Source organism: Barbus barbus (genome assembly GCF_936440315.1).
Source record: "Barbus barbus genome assembly, chromosome: 5".
NCBI lineage: Eukaryota > Metazoa > Chordata > Actinopteri > Cypriniformes > Cyprinidae > Barbus > Barbus barbus.
Window position 1 is genome coordinate 16,566,242 of NC_136733.1, and position 25,313 is coordinate 16,591,554.

The window sequence follows — 25,313 nt, forward strand, 5'->3', positions numbered from 1 at the left end:
TAAAAGGACATTTCTATGCAGAACCCCGTATTATGTTTGCAACCCACACATTAGACTATCATGTTTTAATCCAATATTATGTATGTCTTTTTAATCATTATTGAATACCTGAAGGATTCAGATGCGTGTTTGGTATGTATGAATTTGAAAAATCATGCTTTAAATGTTTCTTCCAATGAATTCTTTGTCAAATGTATCATATTCTGGTTATAGAAATCACATACAAAAGTATACTTTGCAAGAGTGTGTAAAATTCGGACCAGGTGACTGCTGATTTATGATGGAAGGAACACCCCTAGCTAAGGTAATAGCCTATCTAATTGGTCAAGACACAAGATGGGATGTGTCCAGAAGCAGAGTTTAAAAACTCAGGACACCATCAAACTCGCTCTTTTTCTCTCTCCTTTTTTTGGCTTCAACTTTTTCCACCACGTTTTGACACTGCCTTTTAGCGCTCTCTGAGCGTGCTACTTAATACCACGATGAAAAGAAAACCCACCTAGTCTCTTTCCATCCCTTTATTCTTTTACTTTAATTCGTTGCGAGTTTCGTGTACTCAGTTAAGTTTTGCCGCCACGCCTCGTCTCCGAGTTCAACTCTGTGACCGTCTCAAAACTTCTACCAGCCACAACTCCACATCCTCAGCCAACACCTAGCCATTGGCCTCCCAAGACGTCGCTTCAACGACTACTGAACCTCTCAAACAATCAGCAACTTCGGGGAACCCCCTTTCCTGCAACGACAACACAAAAGGGATTCCCTTAGCAACAAGCAAGTAACCTCCAAATTCTAACTGAATTGGTGCAGTTAATACAAATTTTAGCCTCACTGAGAAACTCAAAGCGAGGGTTAAATAAGTGATTGATGGTTGTTCAGGTCTATGCAATTGCACATATTGCTGTAAACTTGGGATTTCACATTTTAATTCTCTTAAACTCATCTATTCCTCACTCTCTTTCTCTTTCTGCAACGTGTGAATGCTTGTTCATATAAATAAATGTTTATACTTGTTTATATAAATAAAATCTTATTTATATTGAAAAGAGAAGTATCTTGTGTTTTGTGCTTACATTTTAAAGCATGTCAACATATTCTGTTACACCAAATACACAAAATTATTATCTTTAAAAAAAGCATCATATGACCCCTTTAAATTAAATCTAAAAATATTTCAAAATATTTAATACGTCATTATTAAATTGTACTTGCTATACTACTTAAGTACAGTACTAAAATTTGTTATATTAGTCATTTTATAATAAATCCAAAAGCAAGAAGTCAAAACTAGGGAATGGAAATGGCAACTGAGCTAATAATGAGTGATCCTCTGCTGCCATCTAATGGATATAATGGTAAATTCATGTAATTGTCATCTTAAAAGTCTTTGTTTTCCTCCAGGATTTTTGGCACATTTTTTCCATGTCCTCTCCATGAATGAAAAGTGAATCTTTAAAGTGAATTTTACAGCACTATTGTGGAGTTAAAAATAATAAAGGCTTTAAAATAATGTATAAGTATTTAAAAAAACAAAACAAATTTTGTTTTTTTTTGTTTTTTTTTAAGGGGGTTGCGTGTCTTTTATCACCTTTTTCATCCATGATGTGTTTGCATCCCTGCACATTGTATTAACAGAAAAGTATCCCTAAATGGTGTCAGTAAACCATTCTTTGATGTTAAAGACAGACTGGGGTAAGGATACATACTGTGCAGCAATTAATTCCACATTAATTTCCCCGTCTCCACTTGTCTGCTTCAGGACTGAGGCCCTGTGGATTCCTGTCTCTGTTTGACAGAAAGTAAACAATCACTTCATATTTGCTGAGACCTTTAACTGTAAGTCTAGTGACATTTTAGTTGGCTGAAGTACTGTCAGCTGAAGTACTGTGGCCCCTAGCAGAGGTTAGTTTTTCTTCATTCTTTTGTCTGGGCTCTGCTGTCATTTCTGAATATCAGGAGGCAGAGGGAAATTACATTCGTCTGTAGGTGTCTTAGTTACAGCTGGTGTCTGAGTAGGGATATTAGTATTGTGCTGTATTATTTTAAAGGGGTCATATGATGCGATTTCAAGTTTTCCTTTCTCTTTGGAGTGTTACAAGCTGATTGTTCATAGATGAGATCCCTGAAGTTGCAAAGACTAAAGTCTCAAAACCAAAGAGATATTCTTTATCAAAGTTAAGACTCTGCCATGCCCCCCTAAAACAGCTCATTCAAACATGCCCCCACGTCTATGTCACGATGTGGAAATATTTGCGTTAGGCGTGGTTTCAGTAACTGCAGTAGTGTTGATGCAGCCGTGTCAAGGAGAAGCTGTGTGCTTTCTAGGCGAAAGCAAAAGCACTTTTTTAGTAAAGATGCATTTAGGAATCATTAAGATTACTTACAACAGAACAGCACAACCCAGATGTTATCACAACGTATTTTAAGGACAACCGTTTCGTGAACCTAGGAGAGGAGGTAATAAGCCTTTGTCACACTTCCGCGTTTCGAAAAGCGGAAAATTCAAATAGTAGCATAAAAGAACTTCCGCTGTAGCCTCTATCAATGGCTGTGCTCATAGCGCAGCATTGTTGTGGATTATTTATGTAGAATTCAGCACATATACGTCTTCTGAAGACACCAATCTCAGTTTACAACAATTAATTGAGTATTATGAAACCAAGGAATATGTTGTCACGATAGCCTGATGCGTATTTCGTGACTTAAAAAGGAGCGCACGAGCCATACTGTATGTGTATAGGCAATTCTTCACAGTCTGTGAGAAAACTATACAAACATATCACATTAATAAGCATTAGAATTAGCCAAAGCCAAAGCTTAAAACATTAATTATGACTAAAGACTGTATAGGAGGATTAAATTAAAGGTTTAGGGCAAACTTGTTGTATTAAACATAATGCTCTCTTTTTTTCACGCGCTGACTTTATGATGCAATCCTCTATAATTGCATCAAATTGAAGTTGTTTAAATAAAGAAATATATCCAGCCCATAGACGATAACTAAAAATAAGTTTGATCATATTAATCAAATTATTCTCCGTGATTGCCTGCAACGATTGAATATCTTACTATAATAACTTAGTATAGCCTTACTGGCATCTGAACACGGCATCAAATCAACAAAAAGTGTGTGTGTGTGTGTGTGAGAGAGTGTGTGTGTGTGTGTGTCTGACCTCATGTGGCTGGAGCTTCGTGTCACTGAGGACCGTCTGGAAGAACTCAGCTGATGGTTTTCCCACCACCTCGGCCTGGACGTCACACGCGTACTGAACAACACAACACGGGTGCATCATGGGAATGAACTGCGCTGATCGAGGGGCTGCTGGGAAATATTCCTGTATGTTCATCATATATATGCTATATGCTGATCACACATCACTTCACTTCATTCCAAACGTATTTTACTAACACTGAGACACTATTATAGCTTTTATTAAGAATTTGAATTTAAAAAAAAACATTTTTTTAAATTATAAAAAAATTAAAAACCATCAAATCAGGTAAGAGCGAATATCACACACGTGACCTTTGACCTGCTGCATTCACCTCCAGCGCCTTCATAAACACACCCACGTCCAGCTTCAGACCTTTCGTCCGATTGAATATCATTATACTGTGAACAAGAGCGGGAGGTTAATCTAATCACAATAAATATAATTAAAAAATAAACAAAATTAAATTAAATCAGTCCGAGCATTCCTCTGGCAGTAATTTGAGCTGCGTGCTCTTCATTAATCTGACTGGCAGTGCTCAGATTGACTAATGTTACACATTAAAACGAAAGATGACATGATACATGGTATGTAATCAGTATAAATACGCAGTTTTAACACTGACGTTTATTTTTTTTTAACAATATAACATTTTTTATATTTACTTATATTTTGAAAGCTAAAGCTCGCGATTATGGAAAGGGGCGTTACATTTCCGACTCGTGCTTGTGGTGTTCGGCCAATCACAATGCACTGAAGGTTTACACATCGTGTCATGTATACGTCATCCATGTGCTAGATTTGTCTTAAAAATACTTGAAGTAAAATAATGAATGAATTAATAAATCAAATATAATTTATTATAAAATAAAATAAATATGGCCTCCAAAATCTCACACACCTTTAGGACTGAATTTTGCTGCTAAACATGAATATGCATGCACAAAGACCCTATAAAACAAGAAAGGTCTTCTTATGGTTCATAGATCAAGGCAAACCAACCCATGTGTCTTTGTGTAACAGTGATTCAGCATGACGACAGAATTTGCTGCTCTGTAGCTATATTTGTCAAGCCAGATTGGAGAGACGGGTGGTATATAGAGAATGAGAGAAAGACTCTGTGACAGGAGACTGGTCTCTCTCTCTCTGTCTGACTTGCTCACACACAGAACAGTACTGCACCGCCATCCTCCTTCCTCTGATTGAAACCATGGCAGATGGGGTGCAGCAAATTGGATGGCAGAACGGTGCTGATCCGAAGCTTGCCTTTTCTCTCTCTGATAAAAATATAAATTTTCAGCATGAGCTCAAGCCACTGATCGGGGGCAAGCATGTGCTGCTGGGATGATGAAGGCTTTGGAAAGACAGCCAAAGCTTCATGTCCACTTGAAGCCTCTCAGAAGTTCCTTACGGTATCTTTGCTTGCCTATGCTCAGAAAATTAAAGAAGAAACAGTGGATTGGAGAAGAAAATTATATTATTGTAGAGGCTCACACATTTTTTTTGTCTTGTCCTTGTGTCCCCATGCTTGTGTTTTACTTTTTATTTTCCAATTTACCTTCTTGTGAGGTCCTGAGCTGTTTTACAGACCGGTTCAAAATGAATGCATTCATGCATTTGATGTCACTGTGCTGTAGATTTATTCTTTCACAGGGGTGCAAACTTGTCACCTTTTGGCGAAATTTGTATCTGGTGGTCGTAGTCGTATCTGCGAGTCATGCGTCACGTCACCTATAGCATTTAGTTTGTCACCTTTTTCCACTCCTGACAAGTTTGCACCCCTGCTTTCAGATGGACTGTGTTCTGCTGGTGTTCCAGGATTGTATTTTATTGAGCTTGAGGGTGGTCAGCTTGGTGCAGTAGTGCCAGACACTGGGTTTTGGGCTGTGCTTTGGTTTCTGCGTTTAATTTGGGTTGAAATTAATGAAGCAAATTTTTATTATAATTATACGTTTATTATTATTTTATTCTCTACAACTTGTTTTATACTGGAAAGGAAACCTAAAAGAAAATCAAAAGAAAACAATCCCTTCCAGGGCCGATCAGGAATCAAGAATCTCTCACTCAACCATGGAAATAATGACATTCAATTATTTACACTTTTTTTTTTTTCCTTTCATAGATTGCAAATGATGACATTTTCAAGAATGTTCAAAGTATATAGGCATTTACGGGTGTGCCTCACACGTTCTGAAAAGCTGCGGGCTCTTTGATCGCCCCCTGGTGGCTGGCTGCAGTACAGGTCATAAACCCCACCCTCTCCATGTAAACGAATGGGACTTGAGTCAAAAAAAAAAAAATTACACTTCCAATACAATTTTCCGAAAGAAAGTTTTGGTCATTTAAGGAAGTTATCACGCTGACATATGTTCAATTGTTCGTTTTTGTGATAAGTTTGATATTAGCTAGTAATTTGATGCTATAAAAACGGGGCGTGTCATTGTGTTTGATTGGGTCTGCGGGAGTGTGATACTGCGGCTCCTCGCAGTGAAAATATTCCCTTCTGCCAAAGCTTTCAGTCTCATTCATTGTAATGCCGAGTTGCTGTTGATTATTGGTGTTTGATCCACTGACATCAAACCTGGTGTGATCCTCACGACACATCTTCACGGTGTTTTTATTTTTATTTAATTTTTTTTTTATTCACCTGTTGGAGAGCCCAGTGAAGCAGTAACAAGAAGCAAAAGAAAGAGGACCAAAAGATCGAAACCGAACCCCATGTCGTAGTGCTGCCCACAAGGCTTCAGCACCGAATGTTTTTTGAGAACTATAGCATAGGGGAAGATTATCAATGAAAAATACCTTAAATTTGATCCTGTTCCTTAAGGGGTGTTTTACCATTGTTTGGCAACCCACATGATCAATCCATATGATCAAAATTTTTTGCATGCAGATTGGTGGCCATGTGAATTTCAGCTTCACAGCAGCAGCTAACGGCTGCTTGGTTTTAATATTCAATATTATTTCATATTAAGACCTCTTTGTATCCAATTGAATATACAACACTATGCTTTTTATTCTGAATCACCCTCATTTGTTTTTTCTCTTGCATTTTATCACTCTCTCATGTATCTCTTGTCTTAATCACCTTTTGTCTTTGTCTTTCTTTCTGTCTCTAAAGTTAATGTAAGTGAAAGTGATGGCAGTGATGCCGAGCTCAGTGAATGCAGCAGCGACAGGAAGACCTTCATGTCTGAGACTGATCAAAGAAGAGATTCTGGTAATACACAACTCCTGGAAATTCACTGCTAAATATACACAAACACCCCCCACCCACCCACACAAACTCATACAAACTAATACAACTCCATCTGTCAGATCTACCATGTTTCACAGAAAACACAAATCCCCCTAAAGCTTAGTTTTGTTTTTGTTTGTATTACAGCTTGATGATGCTCAAAATATTTTTAATCTCTCTTTATCTTTATTCATTTATTTATTTATTTTGGGATAAAAGCCCACTTTGAACAAAAGATTGCCTTTATAATAGCTTTGTTTTACTAGTGTTCCCGAAGTGGATTGTAAAAAGGAAAAATAAATATTGAATTTTGAATTTAATTTTATTATGTATTTTTTTTCTTTTTTTTTAAATTGTGAACATCTTTGTGTACTCAGAATCGAGTGGAGGCCAAGTGCAAACCCCCCTGCAGTCCAGCATCACCAGTCCAACTCGAACCAGCTTTCACATGGAAGTCCCTTCCAGCTTGGCCAGCGAGCAAAGCAGCAGCAGCAGTTTCAATCCAGGTCTGGAGGAAGAGATCATGGACCATAGTCGACCTTTACTAAGTGAGTGCCCACATACATGTTTACTTAGCTATCTAAATGGGGACATTCCATAGACTTTTGTTGTTTTTATATACAGCTTGTTATAAATACCGGAACCTAACCATAACTCTAACATAAAACTTTCTGGATTTTTACAAGTAAAATTTTTTTAAACCATCTTTTACTATTGGAGAAGCCCCAAAAGAAGGTTTTGTCACATTTGGCTCACTCCAGGGTACAGATTTGTTTCCAAAATATGGTTATGTACATGCATGCGCGCGCACACACACACACACACACACACACACCACACTCGCCCACACTCATCATTTTCCCTCAGAGCCAAGTAACACTGACAGCTGTACACTAAATATGGTGAGCTGTTCTCTGTCCGTTTTTGGAAATACTCGTACTAAAGGAGGGATTTGCCCCTTGTCTGTGTATCGCTATTACTATTGCTCATACTTTTTTCCAAAACCTTGTTATCTGCATTGAAGAGGAAACTGAGACCTATCTACAGACCTTGGTGTTGGTTCTTTTGACTTGTGCTTGTAAGCAACTACACAGAACAGCTTAACAACCACAACCCGAAAACCACTTCAGCAACCATATAGCAACTCTCACAACACACTGGTATTGTGGCATTGAGAGTTTCACAAAAGCAAGCAGTTTACTTTAGCTCAGGGGTGTCCAAACTACGGCCTACTACTAGGGATTTTTAAAAATGATACGAATCTGCAGAGTTGGGCAAACCACGGACGTTTTCATCCAGTCCGTGAGGCAGTTGTTCCAAAATAGCTCATTTGGTGCAATATCAGTAATATCCAATAGATGGCGCTGTAGCCTATAGTGCAGTATATAACCCCTGATTTACACCGTCCCGACGCGGCCACCGGGGCAGATTGCAGCCACTCCAGTCAATCCGCGGCACGTTTCAGAACACACAATAAAAAGTCAAAATAGCTATATATGCTACAAAACTGGCACAGTTGTAAATAAGTTACTTGTTTAAAAAAAGTGTTCATTTGTTTTGAAACATGCCTTGTATTTGAACTGTTTTAAAAATGCTTAAAATGCTCTGTAGACTTTCCAGTATCAGAACAAATGCCAGCGTTATCCCGTTATCCTCCTGCTCACGGGTGCTGTAATTTTGTGGGGAAAACATGGAATTAATTTGTCATTTTATCTTGCAAAGATTTGCTTTCTTCTGTTTTCCACACACATTTTTATGAAAATGGATATAGTAGCCTACTGTTTTTCTGGATTACAAATGGTTTTTTTTTATATCTGAAACGTGCTGTAATTTCCAAGGCGACTTATATAAAGCAATCAAGGTCAAGCGCAAAGCGCGCACATCAGGATTGGTGATGAATGAGAAAAGGCAAGTGAGTTTGTTTTGAGTTTGTATTGTGCATTTTCCAGCAACCACGCCACTAGTTTCAGATTTGCGTTAAATATTTAAGGCTGGGCGTTTATAATATATGTTTATAGTGAATGCCACTATCATTTGTGTTTGTTTTTTACTTATGTTCGTTCTTTTTTCTATTCTGAACACTGCTAAATTTACAGGATTTTTTGGGGAGGGTGGGGTAAAAACATGTTTCTAATGTTTGTAAACGTTTCGTTTATTTTACATTTATTTCTGAATGAAATGATCAAATGTGTCTTATACATCGACTTGTACACCAATGCAACTTATCTGTGTGTCTTAAAGTGCTCATAAAAATAGGTAGAGATGGTACAAGAATGTCATGTATGTACAAGTATACATACAGTACAGTAGTAAGTGAGTGTCAATTTAGAATAAAAAAAATCAAAGCTTCATTTGTCATAAACATTATGCAGCCCCTCACTTAATGTGAAAAACTTGATGTGAAACTTAATGTGAAAAAGTTTGCCCACCCCTGCTTTAGATAGTGTAACAGTCTACTTGTATATGTTGTTCATGATCCTAAATTTACCATAGACATGCTGCAGACATGTGTCAGAGTTATACAGCTGCCCGTGTCTCATTCGTAGTTTGCAGGATGGATTTACACTAAACATGAAAGTATTTTACATTTTGATGGGTAGATGAAAGCATTGTCAGACTAGACAAGGCATTTAATAAGTAACAGTGTAAGGAATATCAGGTTGATCAAACACTCTTAAAAATTAAGCATAGAAGAGTTGCCATAGAAGAAACATTTTTTGGTTCCCCAAAGAACATTTCAGTAAACAGTTCCTAAATAAAACCTTTTTTCCTTATTGTGAAGAGCATTTTTATTACTCTAAGAACCTTTTACACTATAAAGAACCTTTTGTTTAATGGAAAGGTTCTGTGGATGTTAAAGGTTCTTGGAACCATAGATGCATAGATTAAAATTTTAGAAGTGATTATTTTAAGATGGCACCTTTAGGATGGTCTTTTTAAGATGCTTAGGAACTCCCGTCTCTCTTAATTGGCCATTGTATGAGCCTTGTCTTTTTCAGATTGCGCTGTAATCTATGTATTTGTGTAGGCTTTTTTTTTTTTTGCAAATTGCTTTTGCATGTGTCTGTCATTAGTAGCTGCTTTGTCCACCTCTGTATCTCTCTTCTCTGCCTTAAGGAGCTCAAATTCCCACTTTCTCAAAAAAACAAAAAACAAATAGCCCTCATTATTCCAATGATACTGTGCGTCTTGCTCGAGCGCTCTCCAATTTGTACCACTCACTTTCAGAGATAAGAACTCTCCCCTACATCAGCTCTTCACAGGCTTCTGCAAGCTTAGCATGAGGCGCGATATCTTCCTGCCCTCTGTGTTAATGATAAAACTTTCAAATGTCAATGCACAACATAAAGGAAACAAAATTAAAGCCTTTTACTGTCACAGTTATGGGCTGAGCAGTGAAGTTGTGTGTCCCTGCTGTTTTGGTTGCCATTCGTTTCATTCTTCTTCTTGCTGGGAGTCTATGACAGCCATCAAAACCGCTTCCAGAGAAGTTGTCAAATTTGTCACACTGATTGTTGTGGGCCTGAATAGTCCCCTGACTCATTTGTGGGTCTCTCAGTCAGAGCCTTTATCAAAACTACAAATTTTCTTCTGCTTCAAACTTTTAAACCATTTGGTCTTATAAAAAAAATATTTCTTTGCTTTCTTTCTTCATCTTGAGTCAACTGAATCATGTGTTTTAAATTCTCCTTCAAAACACAATCTTCACATGATGTTCAAACTAAGCCTCAAAAAAATTTTTAAAAGCATGCTGAGCCCATAAATTCAGTTCAGATATGTTATTTACTTCCCCCTCATGACATTCCAAGCCTGTATGACTGTTTTTTTTCTGAAGAACATAGAAGATATTTTGAGAAATGTTTGTTATTTGTCCATACAATGTTCACTTTGTTCAATATTCACTATTTATAAAGCAGATATTAATACAACAAATGTTGACCACAGTGCTGTACATGAAACAGTGCAGAGTAACAATAAAACCACTTTCAAATTCTATATCATAACAGCACACAAACACAAATAAAACCTCAGATTCAGTGAGGCAATTGGTAAAAAAGTGGTCCGCGGAACCACTAAGAGACTCAGAACGTAACATTCTCTTTCATTTCTTCACCTGGATCAGATCAGCTATATATGATTGAGCTGTACCATGTAAGGCTTTAAAAACAATGGAATTCAGTGGTCACCAGAAATGTTTAGATAACAACAAACATTCTACAAATAATTCCTTTTCTATTGTGCAGAAGAAAGTCATACATGTTTAGAACGGTTTGAGGTTGAGTAAATGTTCATTTTTGAAGAATGTTAATTTTTGAACTTGGAATGTTGTGCATCTGTAGCTCATCTATAAATTTCATGCATCTCGAAAGGTCTTGTTTATATACAGTGAAGGCGAAATAAGGGGATGCAAATGTTCCTCTGAGAGCCAAGTAGCATTTATAACAGCCAGGTCTCTGTTTGTTGTTAATCGTCTCGTGTAATGTTCAGGCGTGCAGACACCATGCACTCTCATTTATTTTCATTCTGCTTTCTGCCAATGAGGCTATGTGGAGTTGTTCTCTCATCCAAGGTCAGGCATGTGTCTTTTTGTTTAAACCTACAGAGCCCCACATAGCATAGCATAGCATACATACATACATACATGAAAAAAAAAAGAAATTCAATTAAGAATGATGTTCTTGAATAAAGAATTCATCCCAATGATTTATTAACTCTGCCCCTCATTTTAGTGAAATACTAGCCAAAATTTTCAAGTAATACAAATATATTTTTTCTAGTAAAGACATTTAAATTGTTCCAAAAGATTTGTTATTTTGAACATTTTATTAATCAAAAAAAAAAAAAAGGTCCACAAAAATATTAAGCAGCGCAACTGTACACACAACTATATATACATATATAAACAACATATATACATACACGCACACAAAGTTAATCAAATTCTTCAGGAAGAACTATACTCTTGATTGGTGACAAATTAACTCCAACAATAAATGTGTTTCCAAAATTGTTGCTGCTTTTTACAAACAGCCTCCAGTATTTTAAAGTCTAACAGCTTTTATCACACCATATGATAAATCTGAAATGTCAAATGATTTACACTGTCTCATAATTGGATGGCCGATTCCTCTGTTCTCCTCTGACATGTAAAAGCTCTCTGTAAATAAGCACCAGCAACACATTGTAATAAAGGCAGTGAGATGACAGAAATGACCCGTGTCCCCTTCTCTCTCCATTTTCTCCAGCTTTCTGCTGCTAATGTGCCATGTGTCCAGTTTATTTCACTCTAGGCTGATTTGTTTTGTTTTGCTTATCTTCATAAACATCACTGTGTTTTTAAAATGGTTATAAATTTAAGAATGAAAACCATGATATTTAAAAGTTTACTGACAATATAGTTGGTCTTTTGTTCCTTGCGAGTGTGCAAATTAGATATCTCAGAATAGCTGTGATGTACGGTGTTTGCTGATATAATTATTAAAACATAATACATGCATATTTTTATAGACACTGTGGTAAGATGGTTCAAGTTTATTTGTATAGCGCTTTTTACGATACAAATCGTTGCAAAGCAGCTCTATAGGAAATTAAGTTTCCACAATATATTTATATATTGCAGAACCTTAATATATCTAACTTATGGCAAAATTTGGTAATTCTGTTTGTTGTCTGAGCATTGGCATCCTCTGAGGTCCTCTGAGGGGTTGGCATTATCTTTTCTCAGGTGTTTGGTCATCTCAGATCATTTAAGGGTTGGATCCAGACTGAAGCTTCTGCAATTCTTAGTTTACCATGGGATGTTAATCCCGTGGCAGAAACAGAGAAACAAATAGAGACATAATTAGCGTAGCTGCTGTTCCATCTAAGCAAAAAGATTTGTTCCCCAATTTGTTTAATAATGTACATTTGATCAGCTATAACTGCAGTACAAGATTATAAGATGCATTATGTGAATGCTTGGCTAAAGAGATGTGTCTTTAATCTAGATTTAAACAGAGTGTGTCTGAACCCCGAACGTTATCAGGAAGGCTATTCCAGAGTTTGGGAGCCAAATGTGAAAAAGCTCTACCTCCTTTAGTGGACTTTGCTATCCTAGGTACTACCAAAAGTCCAGAGTTTTGCAACCTTAGGGAGCGGGTTGGATTGTAGCGTGGTAGAAGACAAGTTAGGTACGCAGGAGCTAAACCATTTAGGGCCTTATAGGCAAGTAATAATATTTTGTAAATGATACGGAACTGAATAGGTAGCCAGTGCAGAGACTGTAAAATTGGGGTAATATGATCATATTTTCTTGACCTGGTAAGAACTCTAGCCACTGCATTTTGGACTATCTGTAGCTTGTTTATTGAAGATGCAGGACAACCACCTAGCAGTGCATTACAATAGTCCAGTCTAGAGGTCATGAATGCATGAACTAGCTTTTCTGCATCAGAAACAGGTAGCATGTTTTGAAGCTTGGCAATGTTTCTAAGATGGAAGAATGCTGTTTTTGTAACATGGGAAATATGATTTTCAAAGGACAAGTTGCTGTCTAATATAACACCCAGATTTTTGACTTTAGAGGACGTAACAGTGCATCCGTCTAGTTGCAAATTGTAATCCAAGAGATTCTGTGTACTGTTTTTTGGTCCAATAAGTACTATCTCTGTTTTATCTTAATTTAATAGGAGGAAATTATTGGTCATCCAATCTTTTATATTTTTTACACAATCTATTAGCTTAGATAGTTGAGAAGTTTCATCTGGTTTTGTTGAGATATATAGTTGAATATCATCAGCATAACAATGAAAACTAATCCCGTATTTTCTAATAATATTACCAAGGGGCAACATGTATATTGAAAATAGCAGAGGACCTAGGACAGATCCTTGTGGTACTCCATACTTTACTGGTGATAATTGAGATGACTCCCCATTTAAATGAACAAAGTGGTAGCGATCGGACAGGTAGGATCTAAACCATCTTAAAGCCTGCCCTTGAATACCAGTATAGTTTTGTAATTGATCTATGAGTGTGTCATGGTCTATAGTGTCGAACTAAGATCAAGTAATACTGAATCACTCTTTAGTGACTCCAACATTGTGTTTTAAATGCCAGTTAAATAAACTATTCTTGCACACCATTTTTGAGATATGGAATAAAAGCTTTTTCTTTCTTGTTTTAAGGGTTATGAAACTAGTTTTGGGAGATGTTCACAGATATGTACAAAATGCACATTATTTAAAACAATGATTCCACACTTTATTTTAAACATTAAGAGTGAATTGGTTAATTTTCCATTTAAATCCTGCCTTAAAATTCTAAAGCAGCATCACAGAATGTGATGTAGCATAAAATATAGATTGAACAAAAAGATTGAACAAATCCTGTTAAAATGGAATTTGAAAAAAAAAAATAATTCTTTGTCATTGTACACGATACAACGAAATTGCAGAGCTTCTGTATAGGTGCATGGTACATAATAGACCAAAAAAAAAAAAAATATATATATATATATATATATATATATATACATGATACAAAGTGATGTACAATTAAAATATTTAAGCTAAGACAAAGAATAAGAAAAAGAAAAAGAACATAGAGTTGCTTGTATATATATAAAATGATAATAGGAATTTTATTTTTTCAGGTTCAAAGCTGCTCTCTCATAATTGTAGACCTATAAATAGTGAAAAGGGAGACCATATCTGAATCGAAATAACGTTTGAACAACTATAGGCCTATTTCTAAATTGACTTTCGTTATAAAATCTTGGAAAAGGTTATGGCAGAGCAGTTAAATGCTGTTCTGGAGGCCCACAATATTTATTATAAATATCAATCTGACTTTCGTAAAAACATTCCACTGAAACTGCCCTACTTAGGGTCTCAAATTACATTTGATGGCTTCTGATGCAGATGATTGTTCCGTGTTGGTTCTGTTAGATCTTATTGCAGCATTTGACACTGTTGACCACTGCACTTTGATTAATAGATTGTACTCCCTAGTGGGCATTTCCAGGTTGGCTTTGGATTGGTTTTTCAGTGTCTATAGGATCTTATATGTCAGATTCTGTCCCTTTGTCCTGCGGTGTGCCTCAAGGCTCTGTGCTCGGCCCTTTGTTGTTCAACCTGTATATGCTTCCTCTTGGCAAGATAATTAACAGTTTTAAAATAATAGCTTATCATTTCTATGCCAATGACATTCAGTTATGTGTTTATTTTAGTCCTGATAGTCTAGATAAACTGTCAGTTCTGCAGAACCGTCTAGTCTTCGTTAACAAATGGATGGCAGGCAACTTTCTTCAACTTAATAATGATAAAACTGAGATGATGATCTTTGCCCCTGATAATATTACACCTAAGATTAAGCAGGTTATGGGGGGTTTAGCATTCTCTGACTGCAGTGACATAAGAAACCTGGGTGTCATCTTTGGCAGAGCTATATGTTTTAACAATGTAAAGTCTGTAGTTCCTTCATGCTTTTTCCATCTCAGGAACATTGCTCAGATAAGATCTTTGGTCTCAAAAAAAAGAGATGGAGATGCTTGGTCATGCCTTTATGTCATCACGATTGGATTATGGCAATGTTCTGTATACTTGTTTGAATAAATCGTCTTTGGAGCGACTCGCTCTTGTGTCGCTTTGGAGCGACAAGTTGTACAGAATGCAGCTGCAAGACTTTTGACTAGTTCCAGCAAGAGGTCCCACATTACCCCTGTTCTTAAGGGCTCTGTAGACTCTTTTAAAAGACGTACCTCTTTGGACAAGCTTTTAATTAACAGTATGGTTTGGCTGTTATTACATTTCTGAGATATTTGGTCTCTAATTGGTTTTGTTTTTATTTTATATTTGATTGTATGTATGTTTGATTTGTTTTACTGATAGTATTGTAAAGCACTTTGTAACTCCTTGTCTGTGAAAGGTGTTATATAAATAAATTTTACTTACTTAACCACATGCACTAAATATTCAACTTTGTTGCTCCAAAAGTTTCTTACAGTATCACATTGTGAAAGTCTCACAGAATTGTATTATTCTGTATTTGGTGATTCTTAAAATAACTTTTCTGTGCATTAGGATAATTTTCATAGAAGCTCAAACATTGCGATTATTTTGTAATTTAAAAATAAATAGCAATAGCATTGTGATTTATTTTGTCCATTTAATTGTTTTGCCTCATTTTTAAAAGTGATTTTATGTGTTGAGTATTTAAATGTGAAATTTGGCAAATTAAAATTTTGAATAAATGATTATGATTAAAGAATCACCACTTCTGGGAAAAGGATATAGAGAAAACTAGAAAATACAATCCTTACAATTATAATACACTTACATTTTCAGCACTTGTATTTGAATTTACTGTTATGTCATACAGTGCACTTATGCATGTCACCTGCACCTACTTGTCACTGTCACTACACTGTAAAAAAAAAAAAAAAAAAAAAAAAAGTTGAGCCAACTTAAAATTTTAAAGTAACCAGCTTTTTGCAGATTTTTAAGTTCTCAACATATTTTTGTAGCAGATTCTCAACTTTTTGTTGTATAAACCCATACATTTGTTGCCTTAAAATTTAAAGTTGGCTCAACTTTTTTTTTTTTTACAGTGTATAGTTACAGAAGTGATAATCTGCATCGCAAGGGTAGAAAAGGGGCTTGACTTCAATTAGTCACTTTTACAGACTGTTCCTATATGAATGAGAAAGTTCAAGGGTTACATTTGATAGTAAATGCACTTCTCTGTCCCAAACACTGATTGTGTGAATGTAGCCATTCAAAAAAGCACATATAGCTGTGGCTAGTTGATTTTAGTTTTGAGACTAACTCAATAACTCTTTATCTGCTCTGACACCCAAAGCCATTCTTTACCGCCCACTCGTCACGCCACTTCATTGAATCTACCTTGACATTTTTGCATTTGATTCTTTTCATTTTTCCTCCCACGTAGCTGCTTGCGTTCATCATCATTGGCTCAATTGAGAGTCATCACTCTCTATTATTTCTATGTAAATGCACAAAAAAAACTAACTATACGCATTGGCAATGGCTCTAAAAATTATGAATGATCAGTGGAATTCACTGTAAATGGGGAAACATTCACTTCTGCATGGCTGAACATTTCACTCAGAGTTTTTTGAAAATTATAGTGTTTTTCTCCATGTTGTCAAACCTTGATTGATTTTCTCTTCAGTTTCTAACTCACTTGACTCTCATGCATTCTTTATTTGGCTGGTGGTTCTGTTTGAGCTCTGCTTGCCATTAAGAAGTGGGCCCTGTTTTCTTTGTGTCTCCCTAAATGCTGTTATCCAAACTGAAATGGTTTGTTCATTGAAAACCACTCTTTCATTTTGTGGAAGATAAATCTGATTATATTCTAAGTTAAATTATTGAATAATTCTGAATTTTAATAGATATGGTCCCGTAGCTTAAATATACAGTAGTTGATTGATTTTAGTAATGCTAACTAGTGGTGTGTGATATTGGTTTTAATGAAGCAGAGAGATTTAATTTTTTTTTTATTATTAATATGTATGTATGTATGTGTGTATATGTATATACAGTATATATATATATATATATATATATATATATGTGTGTATATATATATATATATATATATATATATATATATATATATATATATACACATATATATATATATATATATATATATACATATATATATATATATATATATATATACATATATATATATATATATATATATATATACATACATACATACATACATACATATTAGGGATGTCAATTTTCGATCATTTCCACAATCGATCGTCGTTTAAATTAACGATCAATTAATCGTTAACCTTAATACTGCATAATGCATCTAATGCAGTAGCATATAGTCACCGGCATGACAGGATGTGCAAATGCCATTCAAAACGCCAGTTTCCTCACCCGAATGAAAGGGGTTTTTAGTCTAAATAAAAGGCTAGTAGCAGGATCGTAAAATGAATGGATGTGATTATGATCATTTGATAAAATGAAGAGAGCGCGCCTTAGTTACACACGGGATCATTACACTTTGTGGGCTGTTTCATATTCTGTCACAGAGACCGCTGAATGCGCCTTTTTAAATGGTTTCATGGTGCTTTTATTTTAAAACATCGTCGCAATGTTTGCAATTGACATTATCAGGATTTAAAATAAAATTATCCCAAACGCAAGCACTGCGCGTGGGGCTGTGACGTGTGGTCAGTGATCCATTTCCAAAACCACCGGCGTTGCAACAGCAAAACACACTGTTACCCGTTTGAAACATTTTAATGTGAGTATTATGCAGGGGCGTAGCCATCATTTCAAAAGTGGGGGGGACGGAATGTCTAGTTTTATACCTGTTTTTTTCAGTTAACCCTTGTCTAATTGACAGGTTTTATTTTTAATCATACCTTTTTGCTTAATATGCTTTATGATTATATTATTATATATGATTATAAAAACAAAGGAAAGAGAGAGAAAAAAGAAAAAGAAAGAATGAAATACAACAGCTTGTCGCTGGGACAGTACCATTAAAAGGACATCTTTGTACCTTATTTACCCCAAAACGTTCCATAGTTGTACATTACGGTACATATTGGTACTCTATATGTGTATACGTTTTTGAGTATAAGTTACAAAGATGTCCTTATAAGGGTACTATTGTTTACATATTTCAAATTGTATTTTGTGTGTGTTGTATGCACAGTACATGCCACACAGTAATGGATACTTGCACATTCACATACTACTTTATTCTGTTCTGTTCTATTATACATTATTAAAAGAAATATCTTATCATAGACAATGCTGTAAATAATCTTTACCTCTGAAGCCTCACTGAAACTTTCTTCCTCATTCACTCTCAACTGTGAATTCACTTCTGCGTCTGTCTACAGCAAATAAAGTAGTGTTTGAAACATGTACTTACAGGGAATAATGACATACAGAAGAAAATAACAAATTAAGTACACTGCTGGACAATAACCAATCATTTGTATCCTAAATTATTTTTAACACTTTAGAATGGGAAACACATATTAATTATTAACTATTACTTTTACTTCAATAAACTCTTCATTTACTGCTTATTAATAGCTTGTAAGGTAGTCGTTGTAGTTGTTAAGTTTAGGATTATGGGATGCAGAATATGGTCATGAATAATACAGAATTAATATGTGCTTAAGTGCTAATAAACAACCAATATGCAAGCTAATAATTTCCTGTAGTTAAAAATGATAGCTGAAAAGTTGTTCATCATAATAATGTTATTTTTTATTTTTCAATATTTTACTAATTATGTGTTTTCTATGATTGGTCCATATATAATCCTACAAACGATTGTGTATTAATATATTTTATACAATGTAAAAATAGTCAATAGTTGTTTAATAGGTGTTAAAAGCCACTCTATCAGTTGTTAGACGAATTTACTTTTTATAAAAAGTGGGGGGGGACACGTCCCCCGCGTAATCTACGCCCCTGCTATTATGACACAAGTGAGGTACAAAGCTTTGTTAATAAGATAAATAATTGGTTAGCAGGCAAATGTTACATCACAACCATGCTTTTGGCTTTTCCGTTCGAGCGCATACATTTAAATCAAGCCATACGTGGCTTTGTGTTCTGTTTTGCCAGATAGTCACGAATTTAATATTATTTATTGTTTCTTTTCCCAAATCCTCACTGTCTCACCCTCTAGATTCGCAGGTTTATTTTACTGCTGTTTTAATCACTGTTTTCGCATCTCTTACTGTGGTAAACATGTGGGGGGAAATATAAGATTACGTGGCCATGAATTAAGAATTCGTTACTATGACTTAAATTGCTCCCACATTTAAATTCATGGGTTTTCTAGGGAACAAATTAATGAAACCTGGACAGTGGCCACAAATTAATATGTCGTAGGAACAAATTAACAAGTTGTATGAACGAATAGCCTATAGTATCTGTCCTGCTCGCGTGCGCGCAGCCCTGTCAAAGCGAAGTGCCCGATATGCAACAATTATCTAGGGAAATTATAATTGAACATGACTTACTACATTTCAATACAAAAGAACTTTGTATTGTATCTGTTTTAATGTACTTTTAAAGTTTGGATCACATTAAAAGCGTAGTTTGTACATTAGTAAATTATTTTAGTGTAAGACTCAACCCCTTCACCGTCACTCACAGACTTTTGCACGTGTTTTACGCATGAGCCGCACGCACCCCAAAATGAAACGATTAATTGACGATCGATGGCTCTTATCGATTACATCGCTTATCTACAATTATTCGATCGTTGATTAATCGTTGACATCCCTAGTGTGTGTGTGTGTGTGTGTGTATATATATATATGTATATATGTTTATATGTTTTTGGTATATATTGTTTTACAGAAACTGAAATTTACATTTATTTAGCCAAAAAACAATATGGAAAATAGTTGATTTTTAAATTCATCATTCAACAATCAAATAAAAACTTTATATAAGTTTTATAAACATTTTAATTGCACACAAGGCAGTTTTATCGACCTTTTAATTATATAATTGTTGCTGCTCCAACTTGTAAAAAATAAACATTTAAACTATCTATATAATAACCTGTTTTCATGAGATTTATGTAAACATGGTAAATAATGAAGACACCTGATTAATTATAGTGCTAATTTTTAGCAAAATGGGTTGTTATTTTTTTTCTAATGTGCTATAGACTTTGAATGGCTTTCCTGAGGTAAAGCATTGAGACATTGTTTACAAGCAAACATCTTAATGTGTCTGAAACACTGAGTGATTTGAGAAATGATACATTTCATTCAATTGTGCGGTTTCTTTCAGAAACATTTTCATGTGTATTTCACGCAATAACTAGCATTAAAGTGGAAGAAGTGATTGTTTCACATGCCGCTTGAACTGAATTTTGTTATAAAATTGACTGAATTTGAAAGCACAAAGCTTTTCAAGATTATTGGATGGGTTAATATGCAACAAATAATGCTTAGTGAAGTTTTGCTCAAGAAATGGTTTATCAAAATGAAAATAGTTTAGTAGCATGAAATCAATATTTTCAACCCAGCCCTAGCGTCCACACAGCTGACATGTTTACCTGTTGTAGTTTATCATCAGTAGTTGGTACTTCAGTTATCAACTGGTATTATTTTTTTGTAATTTGCATTTCACTTTGCAATTCGCAATACACCCCAATGCACATAACTTTTCATTGTGTTTTAGTATGCAACATTGTGTTGATGTAGAGAGGGAACACAGTTGTGTGGGGCACTCAGTTGAGGTTGATCAAGTCTGTGATTGTGCTTTAGCAATCCACTCCTCTGGGCTCTCCTCTTCTCTCCTGTAATGCCGAATTCCATCAAAGCTCAACAAAGTGATTGACTTGCAAAGCTTCTGCATCCCACCTCCACTGCCAAGCACCTCCCTCTCCAGCCTTGTCTGTGGTGGTTGCCAACTAGGTCATCTGCTAGTAGGGCTTCTCAGTGCACTATCAGCATGGCTGTGATTCGGCCTCAGGCCATGCTGATATTTAGACCAACAGCATGACTATGAGGATATAGCTTTTTATGTAAAAGTTCAATAAATGAGGTTAATATTAAAAAACTTATGTTTCAGACAAACATTGGCCAGTTAGTTTGTATATTTCTTCTCCAGCAATGAAAATGGATCCAAAAGAAGCCAAAGCATCAAATTTTGGGTGTAGCCAAGCATCAGACTGACAGCGTGTCTGGAACAGTGAAGCGTTCTTCAATTGCTCCCTCCAGCTGGAACTGACTGTGGAAGTTTTTTTCTTCACCATTTCTGATATCAACACTGAGGTTTCTGAGGTGATCTTGGCATCATTTTGGTCTCCAGAGGCTTATGATTGTACATGTTGCTACTACCGATACCTGCCTTTTTCCAGAGCATTCAGGCAAGTGTTGCCTTGTCTTCCTTATAGAGAGACATGAACACTTTTATAGCATTGTAGCCCTCACTAAAGCGCACACATTTTTCATTATTATTATTATTATTATGCTAACATATACACATTGTTTACGCATGATGGAAGAATATTTAACCCTCATGTTGTGCTACAGTCATTTTGACCCAGAGAGGATTTTCTTATTCCTTATTTCTTTCTTTTCTTTTCTATTCTTATTTTTATTACATTGGACTAGCACATACTGACTTTGCTCACACAGGGTATAACAACTTCCCCCAGAATATTATTTTTTTCATTCTTTTTTATAATTTTTTATCCTCCCACCTACACTTGTCCTGTTTCTGATCAAAAATGACTACAAGCTACAAAAAATGACTAAATACTGGACAGGTTTTGTTCTTTTTATGCATCTCAGTTTGTTAATGAACATTGCAAAGATTATCTTCTTTCACTTGCAAAACAGAGGTGCATCATAGGCCTCAGATAATTGAGCCCTATGACCAGTCAGTTCCAAAAAGAAATACAAAACATATGCTAATTAAAAGAAAACAAGTTGACAAAAAGAAAAAAAATTTTACAAAAAAATTTTTTTTTGTATTTCCATAAATAAAGACTTATAAAAAGCTGGTAATATTTGACTGGAACGCCAAATTAGGAAACGGATTTTCAGCACAGCACAAGGGTTAAAATTATGTTTTTGGCTTGTTTTGTCTTCTGCATTTGAAATCAACATTGATGTGATGTTTAGACCAAGATGTTTTCATGCTAATCTACGTCAGCTATGTTTCATAATTATTCATAATGCTGTCTCATAATTATTCATGACACACGTGACCTTTTCCAAAGGCACATGGTTCAAATGAGTTGATTCAATTAGTTTTTTCTAAATGCTGAAAGATGTTGCATGGCATGCCTGATGTTGATCAATGACCAAAACTTTCAAAATATTTGTGTGCAACCAGTTGTCTTTCTAGATACAGTATATGGAAAGCCGGACCGAGGTTCATTTGAGATATGTGGTATGAGACTGATTGTTTTGCACATTAACTCCAGTTTATGCATGCTTACTGTGAGCGTGTTAACAAATGTGACTAGTTATATTTGTTAATCATGAAAAACAGTTTGTAGTTAAATAAAAAATTGTATATAGCACTGTGAAAAAGCAGTCTGAAGTTAATAAAGTATGCTTTTAAATACTTTTTTTGTGAAAATGCAAGTAGCTCCGAATGTATTTGTGCATTAAATTACAAATAAAAAGTACATGTTTATTTGTAATATATTGTGAGTATAATATAAAAAATATATATATATAAATGTGATAAATGCTAAAATTTGCAAACAGCTTGTATTTGTGGATTCAATTACAAATTAAAAACTGTGTATTTGAAGTATATTGTGATCTTGCAAGATTCATTACATTTATTATTAAAGTATATTATATAAATTTATAATACACTGTAATATAATGTAATACATTTTTGTAACAGTTTGTAAAAAAATAGATTAAAAAAACATGTATTTGAAGAGATATTGCAAGATTCGTTACATTAAAAAATATGAAATGTATAGTAAAAATATGAAACAATTTAATTTAATAAATACACTTGCAAATGGATCAGCATGTGATTGTACATTTAAATTGCAGGTAAAAATGTACATTTAAAGTACCAAATATTTATTAGAGTCTAATAGAATATGCAATGGTATAATAATAATAATGTATAACACAATGCAATATAATACAATAAATAAGTGTAAGACTTTTGTGTTTTGCAGTTGTAAATTGCATTATGCTAGAACACTTGATATTTATATTTGTAAATCCTAAAAATACATAAATTAAAAACAAGTAAAAAGGTAAATAAAACCTGTTGACAACCGTGCAAACATTACGATCCTTGATTAATATTCACAAGCCATGCTGATAAGGTTTATAATCGTTCTTACCCAACCTGTCTTTCCCCTCCTCCCTCGACTCTGAATCGTTCTACACCTACTTGTTTCACATTTTTCAAAACTGTGATAAGAACTGACCTATGCTGAAATGAGGGGCTTCATGACACACTAAGCAAGATGAATGATCCTCCTGTGGAACCAGGCTGCTAAGACTGCCCCCTGTGTGAGGCTCATCCACATGATTCATGCATAAAAAATCAGATCAATTAAATCATTTCCTCCTTTCAAAGCCGTGACAGGCCACACTGCCTCATCAGGATCCCACTAACAATCCCACAACAACACCCACAATCCAGTCAGAGTACAAGAGCACAACGGCGAGATAACTAGACAGGCAGCTAATATAACCGTAACGCATCTGATCAGTGGGAAACTACTGTCATTTTGTGAAGGGAAAGGGAGAAGTTTCATTCTGCGCCCATAATTAATGACTCTCGTCTTCTCTGATTAGCTGCAGATAGGCCGTGCATGCTGGATGAGGAGGTGACTGGGGTGGATCCGGTGTCGTCTTCCCCCTCAGTGGGGGAGAGGAAGTTTATCTCTAACCTGCCATAAGCACCATGGCTGTGATGGCTGCAAACAGGCTGAACCTAAACACTCATTAAATCAGTTGAGGAGGAGAGAGAGGGACTCAGGCTGAGCTATGACAGAGTTGTCACCTGAAAAACCTTCAGATACGGCCCATCAGGCACTGTTTTAGATTAATGGTAGGACTCTGTGGGGCATTAGCGTGTCTGCTTTATTGCAATTAAAATATTTGCTGTAAATTAGTGTGTACATAGCTGAATATGCATGATTATGTAACAAATCCATTAACATGCTTTCTGACTTTAAAGTGGTCATTTTATTGATTTATCCATATTTTAGTTTTTCATGAGCATTTTCCATCCTTAGAATTTAAGTCCGTTTCTGCTGTTGATCCTTCTTCATGCGTGAGATGAGCAGCTATCTCTGCAAGTTTGCTGTTGTGCCTGAAATAGTTTTTAACTGCCTCATTCTTCAATAACAGAGCCTCTTTACAGGGGAAGGGTCACATTTTGATGGTTTCATAAAACAATCCATAATGTGCTGAAATGTGCTGCTTGAACTGTTAATATAGGACTGAAGTGATCAAGGATCTTCACAGGTGAAAGGTGAGCTGGGTATGGGTTCGTTCACACAATGTTCCCGTGTGAAACTTTTCCATTGTTTTTCTATGTAAATGTGCAACACTTAAAAATAAAGGTGTTTAAAAGGTTCTTCACTGCGATGCCATAGAAGAACCATTTTTAGTTCCACGAACCATTCAGTCAAATGTTCTTTTAAGGGGGCATATGATGCGATTTCATGTTTTCCTTTGTCTTTGGAGTGTTACAAGCTGTGTGTGCATATATGTGACCCTGGACCACAAAACCAGTCTTAAGTCGCTGGGGTATATTTGTAGCAATAGCCAAAAATACATTTTATGATTGATTTTTCGTTTATGCCAAAAATCATTAGGATATTAAGTAAAGATCATGTTCCATGAAGATATTTTGTAAATTTCTTACCGTAAATGTATCAAAACTTCATTTTTGATAAGTAATATGCATTACTAAGAACTTCATTTGGACAACTTTAAAGGCGATTTTCTCAATATTTAGATTTTTTCGGACCCTCAGATTCCAGATTTTCAAATAGTTGTATCTCGGCCAACTATTGTCCTATCATAACAAACCATACATCAATTGAAAGCTTATTTATTCATCTTTCAGATGATGTATAAATCTCAATTTTGAGAAATTGACACTTAAGACTGGTTTGTGGTCCAGGGTCACATATAAGACCTGTAAAGTTGCCAAGATTAAAGTCTCAAACCCAAAGAGATATTCTTTATAAAAGTTAAGACTCTCACACCCTCCTAAAATGGCTTATTTAAACAGGCCCCCACATGTCTACGTCACGGTGTGGGAAGATTTGCATAACACCGCCCAAATGTATACGCAATGAAAGAAGGCGTGATTTTTATTCTTGCTGTAGTGTTGTTGCCGTCG

The 25,313-nt window shown here is 35.3% G+C and overlaps 1 protein-coding gene across 1 annotated transcript in view; it reads left to right on the top strand.

Moving 5' to 3' along the window:
* Window positions 1-23,856, top strand: part of LOC306869448 (rab effector Noc2-like) — a gene marked incomplete at both ends in the record, with an annotated part of 105,089 nt that extends 81,233 nt beyond the window's left edge. The window contains 3 exons of the mRNA XM_079416227.1: window positions 6,331-6,429; window positions 6,825-6,995; window positions 23,753-23,856. Coding sequence (XP_079272353.1) covers window positions 6,331-6,429; window positions 6,825-6,995; window positions 23,753-23,856 — 374 coding nt within the window. The remainder of the gene's footprint in view (window positions 1-6,330; window positions 6,430-6,824; window positions 6,996-23,752) is intronic.
* Between the last annotated feature and the right edge of the window lie 1,457 nt (window positions 23,857-25,313).